At 38.3% G+C, this 20,744-nt stretch overlaps 1 protein-coding gene across 2 annotated transcripts in view; it reads right to left on the reverse strand.

The window, feature by feature from the left end:
* LNX2 (ligand of numb-protein X 2) overlaps positions 1-20,744 on the reverse strand; it is an 84,012-nt gene that overhangs the window by 17,881 nt on the left and 45,387 nt on the right. For both annotated transcript variants that reach the window (XM_034410738.3, XM_034410748.3), the window contains one exon: positions 4,808-5,280. In XM_034410738.3, coding sequence (XP_034266629.1) covers positions 4,808-5,202 — 395 coding nt within the window. In that variant the 5' untranslated portion in view covers positions 5,203-5,280. The remainder of the gene's footprint in view (positions 1-4,807; positions 5,281-20,744) is intronic.

Raw genomic sequence — 20,744 nt, forward strand, 5'->3', positions numbered from 1 at the left:
CATACTCCAGATTGTACGCATTAAGGAATCAAAGGGATCAAGAACCTTGCCTTTTCTCTAGCTCAGTGTTTCTCAACCTTGGAAGCTTGAAGATGGGTGGACTTCAACTCCCAGAATCCCCAGCGCTGGCTGGGGGATTCTGGGAGTTGAAGTCCACCCATCTTCAAGCTTCCAAGGTTGAGAAACACTGCTCTAGCTGCACCTGCCCTCTGAAACCCCACCCCACCCAAGGTTCAGCTGGCCCTGACTCGGCTTACCTTTCAGACCTGAGTATTTTCCCAGGCACAGGGGTCAGGAGAACAATCAAGTTTATGCTATTAGTGAATGGTGTGCTTGGGAATCTTTGGAGTTTTTATTTATTTAATATACATTATACTTAGATTGTGTTTAAATTCCTTTAGCTACCCAAAGTTGAATTGATGAGACAGGTGGCGAACAACATAAATCATATGTTCTTTATGCTGGATATTACTTTTCCAATAATAACTCTGTGGGCAGTTGTAAGGAACTGAATTGAACTGAATGCGGCATATAAATCAAATTAAATCAAATTTTAAAAAAAACATGGACATGGATATGACTTGCTGCCTTGACACCCAAAGGTTTCACTTTATTAATATATCACAGACCATTACACTCTATCAGTGTTCAGTGGGGACCTCAAATGGGTAGTTGGAGATTGTTCCTTCAACGCTGAAATTGTATAATCAATGAATCATTTATTAGAGTTCTGCATAACCAGTCCATTTATTTATGAAATTTATTTCTTGTATCCAGTGGTGGAATTCAAATTTTTTTACTACCGGTTCCGTGGATGTGGCTTGGTGGGTGTTGTGTGGGTTGATGGGCATGGCAGGGGAAGGATACTGCAAAATCCCCATTCCCTCCCCACTCCTGGGGGAAGGATACTGCAAAATCTCCATTCCCACCCCACTCTGGGGTCAGCCAGAGGTGGTATTTGCCGCTTCTCTGAACTACTCAAAATTTCCACTATCGATTCTCCAAAACCTGTCAGAACCTGCTTGTATCCAACAACACTGGGTGGCTTACAACATAAAAACACTGAAAAGCATTAAAAACCATCCAATTTTAAAAACATAGCAGATAAAAACCTTGATAGTAGACCTAAGAGCCTTGATAGTACAGTGGTTTAGTGCACCCTGTTATTAACACAGCTGCCTGCAATTTCTGCTGGTTTGAATCTCTCCAAGGCTCAAGGTTGACTCAGCCTTCCATCCTTTCTAAGGTAGGTGAAATGAGTTGTGGGGGCAATAAGCTGACTTTGTATAAAATATACAAAAGAATGAAGGCTATTGCTTAACGCATTGTAAGCTGCCCTGAGTCTCCGGAGAAGGGAGGCATATAAATCAAATTAAAAAAAACAAAACATTAACAGATAAAATCACGGAGACAGGATGGCAAAGAAGGGAGTAATTAACTAATTCAAATCTAATCCGACCTCTCCTCTCCTCCCCAACACCTTTAGTGTGAAGCCCTCCCATTAGCTGCCAAGCCATCTGGCAGAGCCAGTTCTTAAGGCTCTTATGAAAAATCAGGAGGGAGGGAGCCAATCTCACTTTAGGGGGTTCACAGAACATTCCAGAGGTCAGGAGCTGTGACAGAAAAGGCTCTTCTCCTGGATCTCTCCAGCTGAAATTACTTGGCTGACAGGGTCCGCAATGTGCCCCCTCTACTAGCGTGAATGGAGTGGGTCAGTCCCATCGGGGTGAGATGGTTCCTCAAGTAGATTGGAGCCATGCCATGCAGGGTTTTAAAGGTGATGACAAAACCTTAAATTGCAGACCAGCAAGCAGTGCAGCTTGCAAAGCAGTGGTATAACATGGGCCAGTCTAGGAGCTCTAAGAACTGCTGGTGCTCCTGCATTCTGTGCCATCTACAGCTTCCAAATGTTCTTCAAAGGTAGCCCCATGTAGAGCGCATTGCAATAGTCCAGATGTGAGATGATTAGGGCTTGAGTGACCTGAGAGGATCAGGAAATCCTGATCCAGGAAAGGCTGCAACTTGTAGTTGTGCAAAGGCTCTCCTAGCCGTGACTGCCAGCTGCTTTTTGAGCAGGGTGTCATGAGCCCAGGAGAACACCCCCCCCCCAAAAGTTGTGGACCAGGTCTGTCTAGGGTACTGCACCTCATCCAGAAGTAAAGATATTAAAGTCACAGCCCATACTCAACTAAGTTGCCAAGCAGAATGTCTACCTGTTTTATTTGTTATATTTATAACTCTGCGTTTCTTTGGAGCAATCAAACTTTCAAGCACAGCAAGTATTGGTTTGCGCAGAAACGGATAGATTGATGTTAGAGTTAAATAATAAAGGAGAGACAGAATATCATGATATATGGAATAGATTTTACCAATGGTTGGAACTGAGAGGTGGGAGTTGGAACAGGAAATAATCAGGATGTCAGCCCACGTCGTCAGGGCTGTCATTCTGGTGGGAACGGAGGCAGACAGAGTATGCAGCCCACGTTCCTATCCGGATATCTTGCCTTGCCGTCACTTGCCTCCTCCTGCAGTGGAATCCTCTTCCTTCAGCCGTTCAGCTGAGGGCGGATAGGACTGCACTTGCGTGGATGAGGTGCCGGCTGTATTAGCCAGCATTAATGGAGGCTTACCAGACCTATCCCAATCGGAACGGCCCCAATGAACCAGGACTAATTGCACTGAATTACTGGCTGGAGGAAGGCAGCTGGAGCTCTCCGATCAGCACAGGGATTTGGGGTGGAATCTGGGGGAGGAGTAGCGGGGTGGGGCGCGCTAGGTTTAAAACAGGAAGGGAAAGCACGATTTAGGATAGAGCTGATAATATTTCATTGTAATTGCCCTGGATGATTGTCGGAGCGTGCCGAATTTAGGAAGATAAAACTTTAGAACAACATCCACCCTGTTGTCTGCGATTTATTTTCTTATCCTGATTCGGAACCTGACACAGGATTTGTAGACCCGAAAATGTGATGTAATATATGTAAATATAAATGAGTATATTGGGCAGAATAATTGTAATAATTATGTATGATGAGTATATAGAGTATATAGAGCCTTGGTAGTACAAGGGTTTAAGGCACCCTGTTATTAAGCTGCTTAAAACCAGCTGCCTGCAATTTACTGCTGGTTCGAATCTCGCCAAGGCTCAAGGTTGACTCAGCCTTCCATCCTTTCTAAGGTAGGTGAAATGAGGACCCAGTTTGTGGGGGCAATAAGCTGACTTTGTATAAATATACAAAAGGATGAAGGCTATTGCTGAGCACATTGTAAGCCGCCCTGAGTCTTCGGAGAAGGGCGGCATATAAATCAAATAAAATAAATAAATAAAAAAAAATATGATAGTTGTTTTATATTTTAGTGTGTATGGCAGAAATAACGCCAGGATGGTCATACTGTGTCCAATATTTTAATATGAAATTTAAAAAAAAACACCTTTCAAGCACAGCATCTGTTCTGTTCCTCCATTTTTTTTCTGCCACAATTATGTACGAAGTTGAACCGGGAGGCAACGAAGAGCCAAAAGTTAGGAAAGAAGGTTTTTTTAAAGGAAGAAGACAATTAATACTGGACAGCAGTTTGATCAGGTAAATGCTACATTCTAGTAGTAGCTCCAAGCAGCTAGAAGCAATTATTCAATTTTTTCCTGAACCTCTCAAGTGCCTGTTCTGTATTTCATGTTGTCTTTCATCATCCCTTGGACCTCATAGGAATTTTTTTTCATGACCTACAAACAGCTTGTAGAGCAGAGATCTCTCTTTGTGTGGGCATCCTCAGGAGCATAGCTTTGATACCACCTTCTATTTGTTACTTTGCAATCCGAAGTATGGTACTGTCACTGATTTTTACTCTAGAAAAATAAGATTCGACTTATTTTTGACAGGAAAGGGTCAAAAGAGAAAGAAAATTGAGATTAATTTAATTAACTGATGTGCTCCATTGGTTGTTTAATAGGAGAACAAATTCAAGTAATCTAGCTCAATTATTCTCCTTGTTGCCCACATTTTGGAGGGACAATTCTACATTAGAGAATATTTTCTAGTTGTGCAATTGTGTCTACATTTCAGACAATCAGAAGGGAGAGAGAAAGATTCTTCCTTATCACATAGCAATAGCACTTAGACTTATATACCGCTTTACAGTGCTTTTACAGCCCTCTCTAAGCGGTTTTACAGAATCAAGCATATTGCCCCCATCAATTTGGTCCTCATTTTACCCACCTTGGAAGGATGGAAGGCTGAGTCAACTTTGAGCCTGGTGAGATTTGAACTGCCAAATTGCAGGCAGGCAGCCAGCAGTCATAGCCTGCAATACTGCACTTTAAGCACTGCGCCACCGTAGCTCTTATTTTTCACCCAAACATGATTTTTCACCCAAATATGATTTTTCACCCAAACAATGTTTCACATGATTTTTCACCCAAAGAGAATGCATACATAGGGGTAGAAAGTTGTAAAATATCAACAGTCCCAGAGATAAAAGTTTCTCCCTCCTTTCACCTTGCCTTATTAAGAAGCACAAGGCTGATCTATTGCTATCCATTTATCAACATCTTTTAAATCAGGGGTCTCAAACCTTGGCAACTTTAAGTCTGGCAGACTTCAAAAAAGCTTTGCTGGGTGGGGAATTCTGGGAGTTGAAGTCCGCCAGGCTTAAAGTTGCCAAGGTTGGAGACCCCTGTTTTAAATAACATTCAAAGAGGAGACAAGAATGGGAAGGAAACAAAGTATATGAAGGCAGCAGGCAGGCAAGTAACATAGAGGATAATCATCATAATAAAGTTGATTAGGCCCATTGTCTCACTATTTACCTGTTCTTCAGGTGTGCTTCCAGATCACATCTCTGCATTACCTCTTCGCATACTGAAGAAAAAGGACACAGCACCAAGAGCTTGTCAAGCAGTTTGTGAACAAGGATGCTAGATTTTTTGCACAATTTAAAATGGAGCCTTTTGCGGTCTAAGGGACAGAAATCCTTCTCTTGCAAAAAGTTTCGTAGGCACTTATAGCAGAACGTGTGACCACAAGGCGTGTCTAATGGCTGTAGCAAGGGTTGAAGGCAAATATGGCAAACTAAATCATCGTCCACCTCGTTCTGATAATTGTACAAGTGGTTTTCTCTTGTCCAATGCTGCTGGCCACATTCAAAGCAGAGTGGATTCAGGTTCTGTTCCGCTGAGACCATCTCTTCGCTCGAGGTGCCCATTCTACGGTCAATTGAGTCAGGTTTTTTTTTTCAGTAGAGATCTCGCTTGTAAAAGTCCTTTAGTAAAGAGTCATTACTCTGAAATAAACACAAATGTACAATTACTGATGCAAAAAGTCAGCTGCTGAAGCTAAAAGGAACAAGAATACTGAAAACATAACACAGGAAGCAACTTCATACTTTTGCGATGCACACAACACAGGACTAAAAATTGGCCATATGCAGGAAAAAGGGGCGGGGAGGTGACAGGAAGAGGAAACACATGGATTTCCCTTTGAAGTTTTGTGGCATTTAATTCACTTGCTAACTGCTCATCCCCAACAAGTTTCTTCCTTAAAAGAGGCAGCCATGATTTTATCCTACACAAACGTGTATAAGTTCTAAATCATAGTTCAGTCTTACGGCATTTAGGTAGCACTCAAAAACATTGATGGTCAACCATAACTAGTAGGATATCCTAAGTACTAATCCTGACGTTCTTGGGTTAATTAGTTATCCAGTACCTTATTGTGCGTTCTTTTTGTTCGCTCTCTGACTCATTGTGTGTGCATGGAATTCTTCCTGCCAATGCTGTATACGCAAATAAATGCATAGCGCTATCTGTTCTTTTCCCACAACCAAACATTTTCTAAGGCAGGACACTTTTTATTATGGATTTTTTGACTATATAAGTGAAAAAAAACAAACCCAGATGAAGCTCTTAGTACATTATACATATATATAAAGCACAAAATGGAGGCTCTCATTGTTCAGTAAAGTTAATGAGACCCCATTAATCAATCCTCCCCTTTAAAGCTGTAGGAAAATGACACATAGCTTTCCTTTCCACTTTTAGGATTGCTGTCCAACTAAACAGGCTGCATATCAAAGGTCAAATGCAAAAGTCAAAGTTTACGTTATTTGCTGCTGATCTCAGGAGTCAAACATTAATAGTCCAAACGTGTTTGTACCTTTATAAACACCTCAAAAAAATGGTCTTGCTATATAAATTGTTCTGCACATTATTTTATTATTCATATTTCTATACCGCCCACTCTCCGAGGACTCTGGGCTGCTTACACCAAAGACAGTGCCAAAGGCAATATGTTGGGGGACATATTGCCCCCAACAATCTGGGTCCTTTCACCCACCTCGGAAGGATGGAAGGCTGAGTCAACCTTGAGCCAGTGAGATTTGATCCAGTGATCTGTGAATTAGCAGTAACTGCAGAACTGCACTCTAACCACTGCACCACCTATTTTAATCTTCAACTGATCTACAATGTATTGTTGTTTATTGTTTCTCTTTTTGGATGAAAACCAAAAGCAGCCATATTGCCAAAAAATTCAGAAACTATATTAGGCTGCACCTTCTATTGTAGAATAAGAGTAGACCAATTAATACTTTACAAAATAGTCTGTATTTCTAAGAATTATTTATGAAAAAAAAGTGCTGAAAAATCCAAGAAAAAGTACACTGCACGTGCCAAATTGTGCTTATTGTCACTTCTCACAGCCTTTTGGTTAACTTTTGGCCATATTTTTCTTTTGGTAGGGGAACAATACCAGTATTCTTCCAATTCTCAGATACGGTTGTAACCTTAAACCTTAACATTAAACAAGTTCCACAGCTTCTTCATAAACAACTGTTACATTTCTCAACTTACACATTTTATATCTGCAGCCTTACAATTTTCCAACATTCTTACAACCTTTATGATTCCTTTCCATCATCTTTCCACACTGATATTTACACTTCCATTCAGTTTGCTAGATGTTATCTTCTTGTTTAAGTTATTTACCCAATTCCAAAACAAGTTTTATTTCTACCAAAATCATTCTATATTTCTCTCTCCCCCCCACCCTTTCTTTCTCCCTCCCTCCCCCTCCCCTCTTCAATTACATTGTTTGCAGCTATTTTTCCTTCTGGTGTGTGTGTCCAGAATATTATAGAAAAGTATATTATATCTTTATTTTGCTTTCAGAATTACAATCAATTCTATTCTCAACAATTTACATGCTAGAAATTTTGTTTCATTCTCTTACTGTCAGATTCGGGTTAATGTCAGGGTTCCAAGTAACACCCCCAATGAAATCAAACTCCGAGGCTTGAAATTCCTCAGAGCTAACTTTCATTAGAGATGTCATATTGGCACATCTGGGAAAACCCGAATCTGAGAGCTTCTGGGTTTTCCACACCCAAAAGAAAGTTCAAGAGCTTGCCCCTCACCCACATGACCACCACACATCCAATCATATACAGTCCAGAACAGAATATATCCTCCTCTTCTTCTCAACACAGCTGCACCTTGGCCTTGACTTTCTATAAAAAAATTATTTTGGCTACATATCTTCTTCACTCTATACTATCCCCCCTCCCAACTTCCCATGGTAGGCTTGTGGCAGGCCTGAAGCCTGAAGGCAAAAGGTAGAAAGATGGCTTCTAGGTCTGACACTTACATTCATGTTTCTCATTCACACACTCCTTTACTTCTTCATTTGCTTGGACTGTTTTTTTATGCAGTCTACCCATTTCAGAAGCACATTGTAACCTAATTATTTTTACTCTTTTCAAAGTAACTTTGAAATATACCTCTATAGTATATCCAGTTTCCATTCATTATGTTCACTTCCATTTCATTTTGATATTTTTTCATATATGACTCATATTTTCTTTTCTTGCAATCATTCTACTTCCAATTTCTTTTTTTATTTATTTTCCCCCCAAGATATATTTCAGACATCACAAAAAAATCGTTCCAAATTCAGAATCTCTCACTATTCTTCACTCATATTGTCAACCTTTTTTTCATAAAGCAAATTAATCCACCACACGTTTACGTTTATATTCATTCTTTTTCATGCCTATATATGATAAAATGGTGCTTAAAAAGTGTATTTGAAACAAACCATTCCATCCTTTCTTGGGGCACCAAATGGCCCAATCACTTTTTCAGAAGTCTTTTGTTTTACTCCCATCCATGTATTCACCTAGCCACAGAACAACCAATGGGCATCCTAGACCCTTCTCTTTAAATCTATTCCAAATTTATTTATCTGCCTCTTATCCACTTGATTCACAAAAACTAATACCTTGAAGAATGTGTAAACCCATTTAATAGCAAATCTAGATGGTAAACGTGGGATGTTTCACTGCCTAGTTATTTGGCAGGGTTTACCCTAAGCCTTTATTTCCTCCTTGTACAAACAGTTGACACCCAGCTATCTCCCAAGCCTTTCATAACTGAAATAAAGAGAAGAGGAAATGGAAAAGAAAATGGGAATGAACAGAGAAAGCTACAAATATGTAGGCTTCCTAACGAATACATAGGATGAAGTTTGAGACAGGAAGACTGGGAAACATAGAAATAATTATTGATATGCTTTGAAAGAGAAGGAGAAATATGGTGATATTTCCCCTTCCCCAAGTTATTTGGGCATTAGATTATCAACTTTCCCAAGCACTTAGTTTAGTATTCACAGAATTGCAGGGCTGGAAGTTGTCATTTAAGGTGACCATCAAGTTCAACCTCCTATACAATGCAGAAATCCAAATTAAAGCATCCCACACATATTGCTGTCTACCTTGCTGTTGGCTTTTGAAATTTCACCCATCAACAAAAACATAAGCTTTACTCTCCATCTCCAATTATAATTGTGACAACTTGGATTTACCCGCAGTGTTAAACTGTTATTAATATTTAAAATTGTTATTCCCAATGAAAATATGGCAATGATTTTGTTTACTTTCACTTTTAGATGATTCCAGAGGTTAATTATAACTTCACAAAAAGTCTGTTTTGTAATGGAGTCTGCAAATTGTGCAGTACTGAGATCAGTGCTTTTTATTTATTCATAAATGACATAGAGGTAGGAATGGCTCCTCATGCATACTTAAAATAAAAGGAATGGCAACAAAATTCTACATAAGAAATTTTGTAATTCAAGGAACGGGCACAACAGAAGAAAATGCAATAGAATGTTAAAAAGTGCATATCACTTTACACAGAGCTTTTTTTTAAAAAAAAAGCAAGCCTAATTTCATATATATCTGATGGGGTCATGGCTTGAAATGACTAAACAGAAATGGGATATTTGAACAAACTGAATCCGCCATGATTTGTTTAGACCATTTATATTTTTATAATTTTTTTTCTTTTCACATCCATCAAATATCTTTTTTGTTTTGTTTTGTAAACAAGTTTTATTAGAATTTTTCTTTCATCATACATATTTTATGAACAGAAGTGTTGATTGGGTCACATGCATCTTATACATATATTAATCTTTATAATCTATTCCAATCTTCCCATTTTTTCCATATACATCTCTTTTATATAATTCTTTATCATAAATTAATCATTTTTCACCATATCTTGTTATTTTAGCTTCTGCCATATTGTTCTTTTTTTTCCCCAAGTCCATTTCACATGTTTCCAATTTCAGCCAGAATATTCTTTTTCCATACTTCTTTATCTTATTTTAATTTCTTCTTAATACATAATACATAAACAGTATCACTATCCTCCCTTAATTCCCAATCTCTTCCAATAACATCAATTAATTCTTATTTCTCCATTGCAGAATATATTTCTCAAAATCCCCATCCCACTTTTTAACATTTCAACTTTGTCTCTTAATTTCAATTGTCTTCAAAATTAAACCAAATTGCTATTTCACATTTCATCTGCTATTCTGTTTTACTATAAGTAATATACATCATCATATTCAAATCTTACATTAAAACCATTTAACTTAGTTGATCATCCACAATTAATAATATTAATACAGTTCCCTTAAATCTACTAGCATGTACCTTATTTCCCTTCCTCCTTTCCACTAATCTTCCCTTCTTTAACCATTTTCTCTTGGTCGCTCCAAAATTCCATTTCTTGATAATTTTCTCCTTTTATTCCATTCTCTTAACTTCTTTTTCTTTTTATATTTATTATATATTTTCTTTTGAATCCTTTTTCTCACTTTTAGATATATTATTCGATATATTATTATTCGATATATTATTATACTTCTCCCCAAGCTTTCTCCTAATCTCTTTCCACTCTTTTCCTCTTTACCCTTTGATTGATTCTTTTTTGGGGGATGTTCCCCCCATCGACTCTTTTTTTGCCACTGTAAATCCCAGTGAAATTATCTAGCTGCTTTTTGCATTCAATTCCTTTTCCTTCAATATTATTTTCTTGCTCCTCATTTATGTTCTCTTTTACCACCTTCTCCCCTATTTCCTGTTCTGTGTGTTCCAGCAAAATTTCTGACTTTTTATTACCCTTTAGTGATTCACGCATATTTTTAAACATCTCAATTAATTCCTCACACATCCTAGACTCCATATTGCCAATTTAAAAAATTGTTAACACTTTTGAATTATGTCACATTTAATTAAAATTTAAAATCCATATAGTCTTTTTGTTTTCAAATAATGTCCAATTCAAGTATTTATCCAGTTCACTCCAAGTTAAAGATTTGTTATCTTCCACAGCCGTTGAGAATCGAAACCAAGCCAACCAATGTAGAAAGACAAATGCTCCTTAAAAGCTCCCACAGTTTCCAAATTATCTTTTAGTAGTCAAGGTCACAGCTGTACTTTCTCTTCTATCTTCCAACAAATATTGCAGTACTCTCTTTCCACCAGCAGATGTCTTTCTCAAATCCACAATTCAATTCAATTCAAATCTTTATTGTCAGTGCATATGTACAATGAGATTGGTCGAGCTCCCTCAGTGCACCCCCCCAACACAATACAACTCACAGTGAAGACAGAAAATCCCTAACCCAATAAATCATATTAACAAAACAATATTCTCAAACCAACTAAATGTCAAAGCTGTCAAAACTATTTTAAATCCACATAGAAAATACTTTTTCTTGGGTTCTTTTCTTTTATTATTTTTAAATTCTCCAAATCCAATTGTAGATACAAAAACTTTCTTGGGCTTTAGTATTTTAGCCTTCTCTTTGTTCTTCTCCCTCCATAGAATTTCCCAAATGCCAATTAGCTGCTCATTTCAGCTCCGGGACACCTTTTACTGTTCTAATTCAAAATTTTCTTTTACCTTGAGTTGGCCAATCACTCACCCGGTACCAGCACTCTGTTCAAACACTGCTCCTGCACAAAAACTTAATCCGGTTGCCCCAGCTTCAGAGCGGTCATTTTACAATGGCTGCCACCCCCGCTGCCAGTCCGAAGAGCTGCCTCCAACTTTTCAAGGAACTTGCCTGTTCCCCTTGGTCGTCTGAGACGCCTCTCTGGTCTGAAGACCGCCTGACAATGATTTGTCCGGCTGGATATTCGCAGAGCTCATCGGAGCCCGCTATTTTTCCAGCCGGTTTGGCCGCAACGCTTCTGGTTTCCCCCATCAAATATCTTTTCATCGAGATGGAGTTGTGGTGACTGAATGGAGCTGAGCGTTTGCTGGCCGGATGCCCTTCCTGATGCCTATGCAGAGTTCGCAGCAGATATTTTCTCTTTGCACCCTGATAGAGAAACATCTGTCACTGTTTAGGATTGAACTCTCAATCTTCTAAGTGGAAGGTGAATGCTTTCACCTCTAAGCCATTGCACCGTTCTATGTATATTTTCATAAGATGCAGAAATTAACTGAACAAGCCATCTACTTAGCCAAACACTTCAATTGTCTTCAAGCAATATTACTATGGAATAAAAGGAGGTGCAAAAAAGGGTAGTGGTAGTAGTCCAATTATTGTCCAATAATTATTTTACAATTTAGAGTATAAGGATATTATCTATAGAATCTAAGAAACAATATGCCTTTGGCACATATCTTGGATGTTAATCTATTTGTACCTTTCTGTTTCATTCATCTTGGACAGACAACATGGCTGTTAGAAACTTTTTCCTAGATATCTCAATAAGATTGAAAAGGCTTTCTGGGCACGAAAACCAGTATACTCTATGGTGTTTATTACTTTCCTCTGAGCCAACAGAACCCGGAATGGCCATTTCCTCTTCAACTACAGCAGCTTGTCTAAATGGGAAATCATATCATTAAATATTCTGAAAGAGTTGCAGGAAGCTGAAGGAATGTGGCTAACTGCATGTTTCCATAATTGGGGTTATTTTAAGGATATCTACAAACACCTGAACAATTGGTGGAAAAGACAGCACTGAGGGAGGGTCTAATGTGTTTTTTTTCCTTTACAGTTATATTTTAATCTTGTGAATGGATTGTTTATTTCCTCTCTGCTGGGAATGCTCCAGTTTAGACTCTCATTATCACACTATGAGGAAAAATACAGACATTTTTTCCAGAACAAAATCTATGTATCACTAAACAATATGCTGCAATTTTATTGCCTAAATATTATGCTTCTTTTAAAAGTCTGTGTTTGCATCATATGCTCAGAAGAATAAAGAATAGAGTATCATCTGCACTTCGCTTTATCTTTGACAACTGAAAACTACATCCCAAATTTCAAAGTCCAAAAGTTTTATGAAGTTCTTATCTGCCCATTAATCCAAGAACTATGAATTTAATTAATTTACATAAAACAAACCATTAAAAAATCCTTTGAAAGTCATGTTATCTTATTGTGACCTATAGCAGAAATAACCACCAGGTTTTTGTCCACTATAAAAGGACTACTTCAGCCATAAGTGGAATTGATTCCTTCAGTATTGAGTGAAATTTGTGTGATCAGCGGTCTGTCCATCTCTAATTTGGGCCAACTTCATGAACAAGGTAACTTTTCTTTTTCTCCATTCAACTGTGTTCGATTGTTGGAGATTGCCTGGACAAGTTCCTGCAGTCTTCTTGGCAAGGTTTTTCAGAAGTGGTTTGCCATTGTCTCCTTTCTAGGGCTGAAAGAAACTGACTAACTAACCCACCCAAGCTCACCCAGCGTGCTTTGTGCCTAAACTGAGACCAGAAGCAACAGCCTCTAGGTTTCTAACCTGATGACTTAAACAAGGTAAATAAGTAATCTTAAACTGTGTAAGATTTATGCAACCTTATAAGTGGTGGCGCAGTAGTTAGAATGCAGTATTGCAAGCTAACTCTACCCACAGCCAGGAGTTTGATCCTGACCGGCTCAAGGTTGACTCAGCCTTAAATCCTTCCAAAGTCGGTAAAATAAGAAACAAGATCGTTGGGGGCAATATGCTGACAGCACTTTGGCAGTCTGAATCTCACTGGTTAAAAGTTGACTCAGCCTTCCATCCTTCTGAGGTGGGCAAAATGAGGACCCAGATTGTTGAGGGCAATATGCCGATTCTGTAAACTACTTAGAGATGGCTGTAAAGCACTGTAAAGCAGTATATAAGTCTTAGTGCTGATGCTATTTGTAAACCAAGAGGGCTGTAAAGCCCTATAGAATGATACCTAAATCTAAGTGTTATTGCTATTAAATTTTTAGTTTTTTTTTTAATGTGACAATGCTGATAGCTAGAGCTCCCCAGACCAGAATTTCCATTTATGTTAAGAATCAGCTGCCACCTAACGTCAGTTCTAATACAGAACAAGATGTCTATTGGTTGTGGGAAAGGGAAGAAATTGAAAATTCAATGGGTAAATGCAGTGGGTATAAGGGATGTAGAGTGCTAGTTTAAGCCACAGTGGCGCAGTGGTTAGAGTGCAGTACTGCAGGCTACTTTTGCTGATCACTGGCTGCCAGCAGTTTGGCAGATCGAATCTCACCAGGCTCAAGGTTGACTCAGCCTTCCATCCTTCCGAGGTCGGTAAAATGAGGACCCAGATTGTTGGGGGCAATAGGCTGACTCTGTAAACAATTTAGAGAGGCTGTACAGCATTATGAAGCGGTATATAAATTTAAGTGCTCTTGCTATTGCTAGTTTGGTGTTGTAGTTCAGGCATAAGTCTAGAAATCAGACCAGAAGGTCTAGTCCTGCCTTAGGTACGAAGTCAGCTGAGTGACCTTGGGCTAGTCAGCCCTAGGAAGAAGGAATTGGCAAGTCACTTCCAAAAATGCTGCCAAAAAACCTGCAAAAGATGTCACCAGGAACCAAAATGTATAAGTTTACTTATAAGAGGGAACTGCATTCTCCTATCAACTGCTTAAGGTGACTTCATTTTAGTCTCCAGTAACTATCACCTTGACAACAATCATTCACAAACTCATCATCTCAAGACTGGACTGCTGCAATGTGCAGCACATGGAGCTACCGTTGAAGACTACTCAGAAAGTGGAGTCAGTGCATAACACAGCAGCCTGTTTGCTGGGCATAAGGGAGACATTATAGCAACATCTAAGTTGCAAATACGGTATGGGCTGCCAATGTGAGAGACTGTGGGGAGTATGGAAAAGAGTGAAAGGGAGAGTAAACATGAACACTTAAGTGAGAAGGCAAATCCATCTGCATGAAGTCCACCAACATAAATTACAATTCTGGCTTAGTACCAAAAGACCTGGGGGAAATAACATTTCAAATCATTCAAGGAGACTTACTGTAAATGAGGTTGAGAATTTACTCTTGCAGTCACCAAGGTTCTGTATTTATCCTCAAACTAGTGTTAAACATGTCTTACTGAATTCTTTCTTTTTTTTTTAACTTGCCCAGCTACATGGGGCTTGACCGCTAATTTGTACAATCCAAAGTGCTGGTTATAAACACTGTGAGGCTTGATTCTTGGTTTAATATTGTGAGTCACCCAGAGTAATATATACAGTATAACATCGTTGGAAGAAATATCCATCTGGTTCAGTTCCAAGCCGGGAGAAAGACACTGCAAACATGGAGGCTGGTTGGAAAGATGGTTTAAGGATGAAGCAGAACCACCAAGCACATGGTTCTCTGGTGCAGCTGACCACATGGAGTTGAGAGTGAGGGGATTTAGAGCCGTGGTGGCGCAGTGGTTAGAATGCAGTACTGCAGGCTACTTCTGCTGATCACTGGCTGCCTGCAGTTTGGCAGTTCAAATCTCACTAGGCTCAAGGTTGACTTCCATCCTTCCGAGGTTGGTAAAATGAGAACCCAGATTGCTGGGGGCAATATGCTGACTCTGTAAACTGTGAAGCGGTATATAAGTCTAAGTGCTAGTACTATTTATCCCTTCTCTTGGGCTTCGCACTTGAACTTCCTGGAGAGGGGTGGGTGCTAACTTTCTACAACATGACCATATTATAACCATATAATCAGGGGTGAAATGCTCCCGGTTCGGACCGGATCCCCCAATCCGGTAGTGATGGTGGCGGGTGATTCTGAGAACCGGTAGCAAAAATCCCATGCCCAGCTGAGCCGCGATTATCAGAGGCCTTTTTTTTTTACTTTTAAAAGCATTTTTTCTACAACCTCTTCGGCCGAAAAATGCTTTTAAAAGTTAAAAAAAAAGCCTCTGATGATCGCGCAAGGTTGTAGAAAAAAAAGCCTTTAAAAGCCTCTGGCGATCCCAGCTGAGTTGCCTGATTGTCAGAGGCTTCTAAAAGCATTTTTTTCTGCAACCTCTTAAGAAGGAGGTTTTCTGCAACCTCTTAAGAAATCCAATAAATCCACTAATAAATCTATGGGGTTATCTTTTCTGAACAGAATCTTTCTATTTGTGCATTCAATCTCAGAGAGAATGCTTTGGAGCCCTCCACCTACCTACAGAAGGCTATGGGACTGGACATTTAAAAATAGGACTTAGTGCCTTTGGGCCACTCACTTTCTGTTAGCCCAACTCACCTCAAAAGGTTGTTGTTGTTGTGCGGATAATAGGAGGAGGAAGGAGAATTATGTTTGTTCATTGCCTTGAGTTATTTATGAAGTAATAAAGTCAGGATAAAAATCAAATAAATAAACTGGTAGTAGCCCCTTTTTCTGTGCCCTGGGTTTAAGTTCATATATTCTGTGCTTTGAGGAAGGCAGAAAAGATGGTCTTTTTTTTTGCTGTGTATTCATGTCCTGAAATGTTTTCACTGAGCTGCTGGTTAACATAACTGAAGTTATTTTGGTTTTATTTTTAATTAATTAATTAATTAATTAATTAATTAATTAATTAATTAATTAATTCAATTTATATGCCGCCTTTCTCCAGAGACTTACAATGCATTAAAAAAAAGCCATTATAAAAACATTCAAAAATTAAAACATTAAAACCAATTCACACCATTCATGGCCGGATCTCACAAGATCGCAACAGCGAGATCAACGGCCCCAGGCCTGCTGGAAAAGGTCTTCACTGCTTTTCGGAAGGCCAATAGGGCCTTAATTAAATTCCAGTTTAATTTTTAATAATATATTTTAAACTGATTTGAGTTTGTTGTCATTTTAGTGGGAATTATTTTTACAATGAAAGCTGCCCAGAATCTTTAGATGGGGAAGGTGTGTAATTTTTGTGGGGAAAATAAATTGAGCCAAGAAATATTCTCATCTAGCCATCTTGTATTAAGTCTTTTGCTGAGTTAAGCCAGGAAGCTTTTAGAGCAAAAAAACCCCAACAAACATAAAAGGGAAAAATGAATCTGGAATAGAACATTTCTAACTGTGAGAAAGAACAGGATGATACATAAGGCAGACACATCCCCTGCACATGGAAAGCTATTGAGATAGGCAAAGGAATGGATTAAAAGGAATTTGTATGGTACTCAAAGTGATCTACCAAACTGCCAGTTCCAAAACAAAAATGTATAATAACAAGCACAGGTCTAAGTTTTATCCAGTTTATGGAAAACGTGCCTTTAAGATCAACCATTCTTAGTTATGTGACATCAAACTTCCAATGTCTGATGTCAATGACCCAATGACCATATTACATTTGTCACTGCCAGGTTGCTAAGGACGCTTGAAGAAATGTAAGCAATTGAAAACAAGCGTCAATAAGAGGAGAAAAAAAGTGTACAAGTATAAACCATATAATTCACTTGGAAATAACCCCTTTGGAATGATAACCAAATAGCAGAGGTGATACCCTTGTCTCCCGTTAAAATTATAGACCACAATTGACTAGCCAGATACGTAATCATTAATCTGCAGGCTGTTTTCCTCCTAAGCCTGTTGTTCCTTTTTTCATGACGTAATCAGGATTCTGATTTTGCTACTAACTATAATTCTGCATGGATGAGACACGTTATTACCTAACCTTAGAAGGGAGATTCTACATATTAAATTTTGTTTCTTTCCCCCTTTCTGAAAAGAAAGAGCAACACATTGTCTTCAAAGTGAATTGGAAATGGAGATATACAGGAATATAAGAAAAATATCATAGCAGCAACAGTACTAATAGAAATCTTGCAGAAGCAGCCACAAAAAGCCCCCTTAAAATGGGAAGCCTTCACTAAATTTCATAACCCTAAATTCAGTTACTGAAGCTCTTTCCCATAGTCTCAGCCAGACTGATCTCAGTAGACATTACAAATACAATATGTTAGCCCTTGACACATTCATTTAACAACTCTTCAAAGTTACCGTATTTTTCGGAATATAAGACGCACCTTCTCCCCCTAAAAGGGGGTGAAAATTTAGGTGTGTCTTATACACCGAATGTAGCCCCGTCCGCCCACTGGCCCCCACCCTTTGGCCTCTGCTTCCCAGAAGTTACCTCCTTGCAGCAAACAGCAAAAAAAAAAACAAAACAAAAAAAAAACCAACAGTTCTTTTCAGCTTCAGCACATCCTAATTAGCACAAGTTGATTGGATCGGTCTCCCGACTCTCAGCTGATTTGCTCTCAGCTGTTTTGCGCAGGGCTCTGCTGCTTGCTGCAAAAAGGTAAATTGCTGGAGCAGATTTTTTTTTCCCTTGTGGTAATCAAGCTATGCTGAAAACGAAAATGAAAGTAAAGCAGGCTGTTTGCTGTTTGCTGCAAGGAGGCAAAATTGCTCAGAGGCAAAGGCAGAGGGAGATTTCTTTTTCTTCTTTTCCTCACCAAAAAAGGTAGGTGCGTCTTATACTCTGGTGCGTTTTATAATCTGAAAAATACGGTACAATGGTACTGAAAAAAAATGATGATCCTCACACTTCTCCCTACAATCATGTGATCATAATTTGGGCACTTGGCAACCAGCATGTATCTATGACAATTACAGCATCCCGTGATCACCATTTGTGAACTTTTCAGTTGCTTCTGACAAGTAAAGTCAATGGGGAAAGCCACATTTGTTTAACAGCTGTGTCATTTATATAACAAGTGATTCCCTTAATAATCATGGCAAAAAAAAAGTTATAAAATTAGGCACAACTTAATTAACAACTCAGAATTCTTACTCAAGGCATAAATGACAGGCTCAAATTATCCTATTTTGGACATATTATGTAAAGACCCAGCTCTCTGGAGAAGACTCAAAGGTTGAGGAAGGTTGGACATGTTCACTGCTTTGAGTTATTTGTAAGAATAATAAAGATGGGATATAAATAAAATAAATAAATAAATAAACATGCCCATTTATTTTGCATTTCCTTTCTCCTTTCATGAATCATGAAACATCCAACTATATAAATTAGGTTTAACTCAGGAAAAAATGTGAGAGTCCCAAATGTTTAAACTTCTTAAAAGAAATCAGATTGGCCACAGTAGATGTTGGATTAGGTATATCTTTAGCCTGAACTTGCAAGGCTCTATGTATGCTCATGTGTCAAATGGCCTTGAAACATCAATAATACACAAGTTTACTCAAATAACTGCTTTTAATTGCTTTTCAAATCTTTTGGAGGGTTTTCTAAGCCACTGACAAATCTAATCAGTTTAATTTATCTGCAAATGAATATATTTTCATTACAATAACTGAATTCAGTTGCATTATTTAATCAACAATGAAAATGCAATTTAAAGATTAATTATAGAAAAGCTCACAAAAATACATACACCCGCCTGAACTCTATACTAAATGAAAAGTGTAATATATGACTATATATAAAAACCATTTAAAGACAAACATATAAGGAATGTTCAGTGATTTCCACAGGGCAATCCTTAATCTAAGAAAATATTAATTACTATGTAGTGTCACATTTTTCCATTTCAGCCTTTCACAGTTTCTAAAAGTTGGCCGGCATTCACCATCTATCGTTACAGAACAATCTGTAATAGGAAAGCAAATTGGATTTTGGCATCCTGAAATGTTAATGCAGTAGAAATGATTAATTATGTGCTTGCTCCCCAATGATTCTTATTTTGTCTGCACATTTGTAAATAACTGTAAATTTTTGTTTTTATACAGGATGTGATTTTTCTCAACCTGCATCTCTCCAGACATGTTGGATTACAACTTCTATAGTTCCCAATAACAATTAAAATAATGGCTAGAATTTGTGGGAGCTATTCAATCTACAAGGCATCAAACTGGAAAACACTATACACAACTTCCTTACATTTTCCCAAAAGGAACAATAGATAATACTGCTGTCCAGGGAAACTTATTTTAATCACAAACACATTTGTTAATTTTACTGGAGTTATGTTGTGCCCAGAATTTGCTAATTCTGCCACCCCAATTAGTTACAGTATACTTATAGGTCTGTTTATATCTTACCTTTTTAAAAATTGGATCAGCATACTTTTTTTTTATCCCCACAATGTCCAAGAATAATAAATTAATAAATTGAAAACATATTAGGTAGTGATGGATTTGGACCTAGGATCCAATCAGGGTTTTTTTCCCCCAGCTTAATTTTCCCTTTTGTAAGATAAGTCCAGTACTTTACTAAAGCCAAATGTGATCAACATGGTAGGTCTTGAATCTACAATCTGAGGGATATCAAGAGGTTTTGTCCAATTTATCTGAAATCTGGCAGGCTATTTGCCTTAAGTCTGGCTGGACCTCCCACTGAATTCAGAAACATGTGAATGAACTGATTCCAAAACTATTCTGACAGTGAATGAAAAGCAAATAGAAGAGCGACAGATGGTTGAATAAGATATTGAAGAGAAAGGGGAACAGTTCCTCGTGCATCCATATTTCTGAAGCTGGTGAGGCTGGTTGAAAGATTTACAAGAATCTACACTGACTGCCAACTGCTTCATCTTCAACTCCATGGGAGCCAGCTCTGACAACGATAAATAATCATCTGACCACAACCAAAATCAAACCATCAGCAAAATTCAAATTTAACCTTAATTATGTCCTGGCTCCCAAGAAAATGCTCAGCCCACTTCAGCAGAATTATAGCTGCTAATGTGGGACTTAGCTGACTGTCTTAATGAGGCAGGGATACAACAGCGAATTAAGGATGACGTAAACTGCTTCATATTTTGGCCTGGTCTTTTTCATGACAAACACCTGGCATTGTAAGCAAAAGCAATATCCCTGTCAATTTCTGATGACCTCATTCTTCGTCAAATGTGGCCTGTCTCAGTGGGTATCTGAGTTATTATTTAAAAATGTACAAACTGGCAATGGACAAGAGAGAACAGCAAATAAATGATGCAAAACTGTAAACTCTGTTGTTCTAATTTCTCTATGGACCTGTCTTCTGTTCTTTAACATTTTATAGCAATATAGAAGCCACAAATTTATCTCAGCTTAAGAATCCAAACCTTTTTTCTCTCCCACAAATTTTCTTGCCCAGCAAAATCAAAGGAGAGACTTGGTCTTTTACCTCATGGCAGATTTCATAATGAATCTCTGTTTCTTCTCTCTCTCTCTTTCTCTTCTTC

Source organism: Pantherophis guttatus, chromosome 5 (assembly GCF_059756535.1).
Source record: "Pantherophis guttatus breed Tessera chromosome 5, ASM5975653v1, whole genome shotgun sequence".
NCBI classification, from domain to species: Eukaryota; Metazoa; Chordata; class Lepidosauria; order Squamata; family Colubridae; genus Pantherophis; species Pantherophis guttatus.